At 45.4% G+C, this 10,053-nt stretch overlaps 1 protein-coding gene across 3 annotated transcripts in view; it reads right to left on the minus strand.

The window, feature by feature from the left end:
• Positions 1-31: 31 nt before the first annotated feature.
• Positions 32-10,053, minus strand: part of LOC127929518 (uncharacterized) — a 30,486-nt gene continuing 20,464 nt past the window's right edge. The window contains exons 2-5 of one of the 3 annotated variants that reach the window (XM_052517392.1): positions 7,073-7,259; positions 3,872-4,088; positions 3,317-3,453; positions 32-142 (exon numbers count right to left, since the gene is read on the minus strand). In XM_052517392.1, coding sequence (XP_052373352.1) covers positions 3,416-3,453; positions 3,872-4,088; positions 7,073-7,259 — 442 coding nt within the window. In that variant the 3' untranslated portion in view covers positions 32-142; positions 3,317-3,415. The other 2 variants (XR_008135046.1, XM_052517391.1) reach the window with 2 other exon arrangements.

Below are 10,053 nucleotides of genomic sequence, written 5' to 3' on the forward strand. Positions count from 1 at the left end.
CCCCCCAGATGGTCGCCCCCTCCCACCCCCCTGTACGCCCCCTGTGGGTCTCGGACCACACTCATGTCTCTGGTCGGGGACCACTGGGTCGGGCACCGGTCACACCCACACCTCTAGAACAGCTGGAGATGAGAGGTTCTTCCTGTGGTGGAAGAGGAGAGGGGGAGGAGTTAGATAGGGGGAGGAGTTAGAGAGGAATGGTCCTACCTGAGAGGAGAGGGGGAGGGGTTAGAGAGGGGGAGGAGTTAGAGAGGAATGGTCCTACCTGACAGAAGAGAGAGGAGAGAGGGAGGGAGGAGTTAGAGAGGAATGGTCCTACCTGACAGAAGAGAGAGGAGAGAGGGAGGGAGGAGTTAGAGAGGAATGGTCCTACCTGACAGAAGAGAGAGGAGAAAAGAGAGGGATGGTCCTACCTGACAGAAGAGAGAGAGAGGGGAGGAGTTAGAGAGGAATGGTCCTACCTGACAGAAGAGAGAGGAGAGAAGAGAGGGATGGTCCTACCTGACAGAAGAGAGAGGAGAGGGGGAGGAGTTAGAGAGGAATGGTCCTACCTGACAGAAGAGAGAGGAGAGGGGGAGGAGTTAGAGAGGAATGGTCCTACCTGACAGAAGAGAGAGAGAGGAGAGAAGAGAGGAATGGTCCTACCTGACAGAAGAGAGAGAGAGGAGAGAAGAGAGGGGTGGTCCTGAGAGGGTCAGAGCTGAACTACAGAATGACCATACTGAACACAGATTGACCCTGGGAGAGAAGAGCACAGAGACAGAGGATAGGAGAGGTGAAACTGAAAGAAGACTTATTATCTGAGTGAGATAAAGAGGACAGAAGAGGGAAGAGCACAGAGACAGAGGATGGGAGAGGTGAAACTGAAAGAAGACTTATTATCTGAGTGAGATAAAGAGAAGAGAAGAGGAACAGGGAAGGGATGTCCTGTCGTGGTAAAACGTGATTCAGGACGATAAGCTGCGATATGTTTACACTATAAAACACGGAACCGCTGGTCTTCCTTCTACAGACACAATGAATAACTTATAAACTGGCAAACTCATCAAAAAGAGGTTGTACCTGGCACTTGCTCGCAGAGCCATGCTGCTTTCAACTTCCACAATGACGGCTAACAGCAATGACCAACACCGGACTGGTTAGGAAATACGGTCATTATAAACCCCCGGTTAGTTGTTAGTCAGATAGCACCGTAAATAGCTCATCAAAACAGACGTTATGGTTAAACAAGGTAACAGTGGATACCTAACGTTAGCTAATAGCTAGTTAGCATCGTTACATTAACGTCGCCGGTACGCGTTAGTTAGTTAGTTAGCTGCCCGTTTAACAAAAACATAGCTAGATCCTCGGGTACCGTAACTATCCGGTTAGTCCATTCCTCTCGCTTCCTCCGGTACCGTATCTCGCTTCCTCCGGTACCGTAGCCAGCCGGTTAGTCCAGTCCTCTCGCTTCCTCCGGTACCGTAGCCAGCCGGTTAGTCCAGTCCTCTCGCTTCCTCCGGTACCGTAACCAGCCGGTTAGTCCAGTCCTCTCGCTTCCTCCGGTACCGTAGCCAGCCGGTTAGTCCAGTCCTCTCGCTTCCTCCGGTACCGTAGCCAGCCGGTTAGTCCAGTCCTCTCGCTTCCTCCGGTACCGTAGCCAGCCGGTTAGTCCAGTCCTCTCGCTTCCTCCGGTACCGTAGCCAGCCTCTCCCTCCCATCGCGTTGAAGTGAGATCCCATTCATCTCCGCCTCTCCGAAAGACGGTGGGGGGGGACAAGGCAACAAACTCCACACAAGACGGGCCTGCTGCCTTCCCTGTCCTCCACTCAGCCCCTTGAGGTGGCCCGCAACACACTACTTTAACACAGTAAACATGAGCCAGATTACTAAACTAACCCGGACGGGATACGAACATCCCGACGCCGTTTGATCGATCAAAGCGCAACCAGCCCCTTCGGTCACGGATCAAAACACACAAGAAGAAAGCGAAGGCACGTTTCACCCCCCGCCGCTTGGCTAAAGGGCTAACAAGCTACCTACAAAATAAAACCAAAACATCCCGTATTTAGCGGCTTAAAGTATACAACCTACCGTATCTGAAAGCCCGCACCCCGTTTTCCACCGCATCGGAGATAGTGGCGAGAACAGTAGTGTGTGAAACGCGGCATAAGGACAACTTGGGTAGTATTAAAACGGGAAAGACAACAAGCCTTTCCGTCTTGCCCTCTCAACTCCCCGTGGCCATGGAGGTCTCCAAATACACTCCAAGCAGAGAGAGAGAGAATGACGGTCGGTGTGCGCTAAGTATCGAGTGTGTGTTTAACAGCGCCTCGTCCGTTCGGAAAGACACACTACACCGGGAGAGAGCACACAACACCGGGAGAGAGGACACAATACCGGGAGAGAGCACACAACACCGGGAGAGAGGACACAATACCGGGAGAGAGGACACAATACCGGGAGAGAGGACACAACACCGGGAGAGAGGACACAACACCGGGAGAGAGGACACAACACCGGGAGAGAGGACACAACACCGGGAGAGAGGACACAACACCGGGAGAGAGGACACAACACCGGGAGAGAGGACACTACACCGGGAGAGAGGACACAACACCGGGAGAGAGGACACAACACCGGGAGAGAGGACACAACACCGGGAGAGAGGAGCACATTGGAATGTCCCGTGGAGCGAATGTTCAGAACATTGCCAATAAACATTTGCCAATTTGAATAAGAAACCAAATCTGATGTAGGTATTGAATTGACTCACTTAATAAACACAGATAATGGTACAGAATATTGGTTCAATTGTTGGGTTTATTCAGGAAAGATTAAAGAAGACACCTTTTTTTTATCTCAATCCTGAAAAAAAAACATTTCTGTCCTCGTACAGGAAAGGGCTTTAAGGTACTTTAGAGAAATGATCGATTGAACGACACAATGAATACACTGAGGACACCCGTTACATTACATACGAGATAGAATGTCTAGACAATAACCAAGCAATTACAGACCACTGATCAATAAGCAGAATCGAAGAATCAATACTTTTCTTGCAATGTGAACAGAATGACGTGGCCCAACGCGCACCTTTGATTGGTTTACAGGGTCCAACACAACGGCGACTAGAAACACGTTCCACATGACAGTATGTGCTCAATAAAAACAGCCAGGTCGAGACGAACCAAAAGCAAAAGTATCCTCTTGTCTTCGATTAAAAAATAAAAAATAAACATAATCCCTACAATTAAATAGACAAAAAAAAAAAGTAAACCAGAAACAACAGCCCAAAACAGACATTATATAAACGAATAAATCTGTATAAGTCTACCTTTCCGCTGTAGCTGCTCCGGTCGCCTTGGCGCAGAACCCATCTCCAGAGTGACTGACAGCAGGACAGCGCGAGAGCATGCCGCCGACAGTCGAGCTGTCAGTCACACGCCTGTAGCCAGTAAGTCAGGCATCGACCTGTGGAGAGAAGAGGGGAGGGTGCGATGGAGGGAAGAAAGAGAGGAGAGAGGGAGAGATCGGAAAGGAAGGAGGGAGACTCGATAGTAAAAACCAAGTCATTATACTCATAGTTACTTGGCCAGTGCAATCAACCATAGTCTATGTATTCAAACGTTAGAAATATACTATAATTCTAGTTATACAGTACACCAGTCAAAATGTTGGACACACCTACTCATTCAAGGGTTTTACTTTATTTTAACGTTCTTCTACACATCAAAACTATGAAATAACACATATGGAATCATGTAGTAACCAAAAAAAGTGTTAAACAAGTCTATATATATTTTAGATCATTCAAAGTAGCCATCCTTTGCCTTGATGACAGCTTTGAACACTCTTGGCATTCTCTCAACCAGCTTCATGGTGTAGTCACCTGGAATGCTTTTCCAACAGTCTTGACGGAGTTCCCACGTATGCTGAGCACTTGTTGGCTGCTTTTCCTTCACTCTACGGTCCAACTCATCCCAAACCATCTCAATTGAGATGAGGTCAGGTGATTGTGGAGGCCAGGTCATCTGATGCAGCACTCCACTCTCCGTCTTGGTCAAATAGCCCTTACACAGCCTGGGGGTGGGTTTCGGGTCATTGTCCTGTTGAAAAACAAATTATATTCCCACTAAGCACAAACTAGATGGGATGGTTTATCTTTGCAGAATGCTGTGGTAGCCATGCTGGTTAAGTGTGCCTTGAATTCTAAATAAATCACAGTCTCACCTGCAAAGCTCCCCCACACCTCCTCCTCCATGCTTCACAGTGGGAAACACACATGCAGAAAGACACAGCATATGGAACCAAAAATCAAAAATTTGGAGTCCATACCAAAGGACAGATTTACACTGGTATAATTGTCATTGCTCGTGTTTCTTGGCCCAAGCAAGTCTCTTCTTATTGGTGTCCTTTAGTAGTGGTTTCTTTGCAGAAATTCGACCATGAAGGCCTGATTCACATAGCCTCCTCTGAACAGTTGATGTTGAGATGTGTGTTACTTGAACTCTGTGAAGCATTTATTTGGGCTGCAATATATGGTGCAGTTAATTGCCGTTTTCTGAGGCTAGTAACTCTAATGAACTTATCCTCTGCAGCAGAGGTAACTCTGGGTCTTCCTTTCCTGTGGCGGTCCTCATGAGAGACAGTTAACTCTAATGAACTTATCCTCTGCAGCAGAGGTAACTCTGGGTCTTCCTTTCCTGTGACGGTCCTCATGAGAGCCAGTTTCGTCATAGCTCTTGATGGTTTTTACAACTGCACGCGAAGAAACTTTACATTTTCCGGATTGACCGCCCTTCATGTCTTAAAGTAATGAGGGACTGTGTCACTTGTGTTATTGACTGTACGTTTGTTTATGTGTAACTCTGTGTTGTTGTTTTTGACGCTCTGCTTTGCTTTATCCTGGATGGGTCGCAGTTGTAAATGAGAACTTGTTCTCAAGTGGCCTACCTGGTTAAATAAAGGTGAAATAAATAACAAATAAAAATAAACTGTCGTTTCTCTTTGCTTATTTGAGCTGTTCTTGACATAATATGGACCTGGTCTTTTCCCCAATAGGGTTATTGTCTGTATACTAGAGGTCGACCGATTAATTAGGGCCAATTTCATAACAATCGGTAATCAACATTTTTGGACGCCGATAAAAGCCGATTACATTGCAATCCACGAGGAGACTGCGTGGCAGGCTGACCACCTGTTGGCTGCAAGGAGCCAAGGTAAGTTGCTAGCCAGCATGAAACTTATCTTATTTTAAAAAAATCAATCTTAACATAATCACTAGTTAACTACACATGGTTGATGATATTACGATGTTAACTAGCTTGTCCTGCGTTGCATGTAATCAATGCGGTGCCTGTTAATTTATCATCAAATCACAGCCCACTTCAACTTCGCCAAACGGGGGATGATTTAACAAAAGCGCATTGCCGAAAAAAAGCACAATCTTTGCACAAATGTCCCTAATCATAAACATCAATGCCTTTCTTAAAATCAATACACAGAAGTATATATTTTTAAACCTGCATATTTAGTGAAAATAAATAAATATTTGGCTCGTTGCCAACTAATTTGCCAGAACTGTACATAGTTATGACATAACATTGAAGGTGGTGCAATGTAACAGCAATATTTAGACGTGGGGTTGCCACCCGTTCCATAAATAGGAAAGAATAAAATAATCACTGAAAGAATAAACGCGTTGTTTTTTGAAATTATAGTTTCCGGATTTGACCATATTAATGACCTAAGGCTCGTATTTCTGTGTTTATTATATTATAATTAAGTCTATGATTTGATATTTGATAGAGCAGTCTGACTGAGCGGTGGTTTGACAGCAGAAGGCTCGTAAGCATTCATTCAAGATTTACTGAGTTTGCCGGCAGCTCTTAGCAATGCTTGAAGCACAGCTCTGTTTATGACTTCAAGCCTATCAACTCCTGAGATTAGGCTGGCAATACTAAAGTGCCTATTAGAACATCCAATAGTCAAAGGTCTATGAAATACAAATGGTAGAGAGAGAAATAGTCGACATGTCATAATTCCTATAATAACTACAACCTAAAACTTCTTAACTGGGAACATTGAAGAACTGGGAATATTGAAGAACTGGGAATATTGAAGAACTGGGAATATTGAAGAACTGGGAATATTGAAGAACTGGGAATATTGAACCACCAGCTTTCTCATGTTCTGAGCAAGAAACTTAAACGTCAGCTTTTTTACATGGCACATATTGCACTTTTACTTTCTCCTCCAACACTTTGTTTTTGCATTATTTAAACCAAATTGAACATGTTTCATTATTTATTGGAGAATACATTGATTTTATTTATGTATTATATTAAGTAAAACTACATGTGTTCACTGTTCATTTAGTATTGTTGTAATTGTCATTATTACAAATAAATCGTCCGAAAATCGGTATCGGCTTTTTTGGGTCCTCCAATAATCGGTATCGGCGTTGAAAAATCACAATCGGTCGACTTCTACTGTGTACCCTACCTTGTCACAACACAACTGATTGGCTCAGAAGGAAAGACATTCCCCAAATTAACTTCTAACAAGACACACCTGTTAATTGAAATGCATTCCAGGTGACTACCTCATGACGTTGGTTGAGAGAATGCCAAGAGCTGTCATCAAGGCAAACGGTGGCTACTTTGAAGAATCTCAACATAAATAATATTTTGATTTGTTTAACAGTTTTTTGGTGACTGCATTATTCCATATGTGTTATTAAATCGTTTGAATGTCTTCACTATTATTCTACAATGTAGAAAATAGTTTTACAAAATTAAGAATGAGTAGGTGTGTCCAATCTTTTGACTGGTACTGTATGTATTCAAATAGGTCTGTTTTACAAATGCCTATTATAGCAAAAATGTAAATCATTGTTACCTTGAAACAGCCAAGCGTCCTGTATGGTACTGAATGTATTCAAATAGGTGTAAATCATTGTTACCTTGAAACAGCCGAGGGTCCTGTATGGTACTGATGTATTCAAATAGGTGTAAATCATTGTTACCTTGAAACAGCCAAACGTCCTGTATGGTACTGATGTATTCAAATAGGTGTAAATCATTGTTACCTTGAAACAGCCGAGGGTCCTGTATGGTGGCCACTCCTCTCCAGTGGACTGATGTTTTCCTCCTCTCCCCATCCCAGACCTGCAGGTGGACCACCAGGTCAGCAGGGGGGGGCTCTGCTCTGTCCATACAGATAACAGAGGAGGGGTTCCACACCTGGCTGCTGCTAGGACCTCTCTCCATACCGCCCTTTGGAGAGAGAGAGAGATATAGTTCAAACAGGTGTCACTATTGGGGAGGGAGGAGAGAGGGGGAGAGAGGAGGGGGAGGGAGAGGAGGAGAGGGAGAGGGGAGGTGGGAGGGGAGGGAGAGAGAGGGGAAGGAGAGAGGGAGTTAGGGAGGGGAGAGAGAGAGGGGAAGGAGAGAGGGAAGAGAGAGAGAGAGAGGAGGGGTTCAACCAGGCTGTCTCTCTTTACCGCCCCTTGGAGAGAGAGAGAGAGAGAGGGGGAGAGGAGAGAGAGAGGGAAGAGAGGAGAGAGAGCCACTTCCTCAGAGGGAGAGAGAGAGAGAGAAGAGAGAGGGAGGGGGAGAGGAGAGAGGGAGAACTGAGGGTAGTTTGGTTTCTGCCACTTCCTCAGTTGTCTAGCTGCACTCCCGGTAGTTTGGTTTCTGCCACTTCCTCAGTTGTCTAGCTGCACTCCCGGTAGTTTGGTTTCTGACACTTCCTCAGTTTGTACTGATACTTAATTGTATCCAATGCTATGTTGGCCTTTTCTTAGTGGAACAGACCAACATAACTTTGGTTTTCTTGGTATTTAAAACAAGTTTGTTCCGGCAAACCCACTCCCTGATATTCTCCAAATCTCCTTGTAAAGCTTGCCGTACCTGTTGAACTGATTGTCTTGCTGTATAAATTGTTGTATCATCTGCAAATATAGTAGCTTGAGTTTCAGATAAGGCATAAGGAAGGTCATTGGTATATATTTAATTACGAAATGGTCCAAGGCAACTGCCCTGCGGTATTCCACAGTTTAAAGCATGAGGGGAAGAAAATTAACCGTTGATACAGGTGGACTGTTTCCTGTCAGTTAGATATGACTGTACCCAATTCAATGCTACCTCCTTAAAACCATAATGCATTACATTTTTGTCAAAATTATCTCATGATCCACTAATTCAAATGCTGCAGTAAAATCTAAAAAGGATACGCCCACAAACCTGCCATTATCCGTAGCATTGAGCCACTGGTCGGTCATGTCGACCAATGCAGTGGTAGTGCAATGGTTTTTGTGATAAGCATGCTGATTGGCTGTAATAAGATCATTCTTTTCCATGTACTCCCATATTTGTCTACTCACAATTACCCTCCAATATCTTACTGAGTGAAGGGAGTAGATGAGTGAAGGGAGAGAGACGAGGGGAGGGAGAAAGAGAGAGGAGGGAGAGAGAGAGAGAGAGGAGGGAGAGAGAGAGAGGAGGGAGAGAGAGAGAGAGAGGAGGAGGGAGAGAGAGAGGAGGGGGAGAGAGAGGAGGGGAGGGAGAGAGAGACAGAGAGACAGAGAGGGGGAGAGAGGAGGGAGAGAGAGGAGGTGAGGGAGAGAGAGACAGAGAGACAGAGAGGGGGAGAGATGAGGGAGAGGGGTAGAGAGAGACAGAGAGGGGGGGTCAAGCAGGTAGCTTAACTAATGGGGAAGGAGATCGATAGGGAGAGAGAATTGGCATTGGAGAGAACAGAGGAGAGAGACAGACAGACAGACAGAGACCAGGTCAGGTTGGTGTTGTTTATTCTCCAGGTCTCTGTCTGTTGGTGTTGTTTATCCTCCAGGTCTCTCTCTGTCTGTTGGTGTTGTTTATCCTCCAGGTCTCTGTCTGTCTGTTGGTGTTGTTTATCCTCCAGGTCTCTGTCTGTCTGTTGGTGTTGTTTATCCTCCAGGTCTCTGTCTGTTGGTGTTGTTTATCCTCCAGGTCTCTGTCTGTTGGTGTTGTTTATCCTCCAGGTCTCTGTCTGTTGGTGTTGTTTATCCTCCAGGTCTCTGTCTGTTGGTGTTGTCTGTTGGTGTTGTTTATCCTCCAGGTCTTTGTCTGTTGGTGTTGTTTATCCTCCAGGTCTCTGTCTGTTGGTGTTGTTTATCCTCCAGGTCTCTGTCTGTTGGTGTTGTTTATCCTCCAGGTCTCTGTCTGTCTGTTGGTGTTTTTATCCTCCAGTTTATCTCAGGTCTCTGTCTGTTGGTGTTGTTTATCCTCCAGGTCTGTCTGTTGGTGTTGTTTATCCTCCAGGTCTCTGTCTGTTGGTGTTGTTTATCCTCCAGGTCTCTGTCTGTTGGTGTTGTTTATCCTCCAGGTCTCTGTCTGTCTGTTGGTGTTGTTTATCCTCCAGGTCTCTGTCTGTCTGTTGGTGTTGTTTATCCTCCAGGTCTCTGTCTGTTGGTGTTGTTTATCCTCCAGGTCTCTGTCTGTTGGTGTTGTTTATCCTCCAGGTCTCTGTCTGTTGGTGTTGTTTATCCTCCAGGTCTCTGTCTGTTGGTGTTGTTTATCCTCCAGGTCTCTGTCTGTTGGTGTTGTTTATCCTCCAGGTCTCTGTCTGTCTGTTGGTGTTGTTTATCCTCCAGGTCTCTGTCTGTCTGTTGGTGTTGTTTATCCTCCAGGTCTCTGTCTGTTGGTGTTGTTTATCCTCCAGGTCTCTGTCTGTTGGTGTTGTTTATCCTCCAGGTCTCTGTCTGTCTGTCTGTCCTGTCTGTCTGTTGGTGTTGTTTATCCTCCAGGTCTCTGTCTGGTGTTTGTTGTTTATCCTCCAGGTCTCTGTCTGTTGGTGTTGTTTATCCTCCAGGTCTCTGTCTGTTGGTGTTGTTTATCCTCCAGGTCTCTGTCTGTCTGTTGGTGTTGTTTATCCTCCAGGTCTCTCTGTCTGTTGGTGTTGTTTATCCTCCAGGTCTCTGTCTGTTGGTGTTGTTTATCCTCCAGGTCTCTGTCTGTTGGTGTTGTTTATCCTCCAGGTCTCTGTCTGTTGTGTTGTTTCTCTGTCTGTCTGTTGGTGTTGTTTATC

The sequence above is a fragment of the Oncorhynchus keta genome, unplaced genomic scaffold (genome assembly GCF_023373465.1).
Source record: "Oncorhynchus keta strain PuntledgeMale-10-30-2019 unplaced genomic scaffold, Oket_V2 Un_scaffold_7666_pilon_pilon, whole genome shotgun sequence".
In the NCBI taxonomy this organism is placed as follows: Eukaryota; Metazoa; Chordata; class Actinopteri; order Salmoniformes; family Salmonidae; genus Oncorhynchus; species Oncorhynchus keta.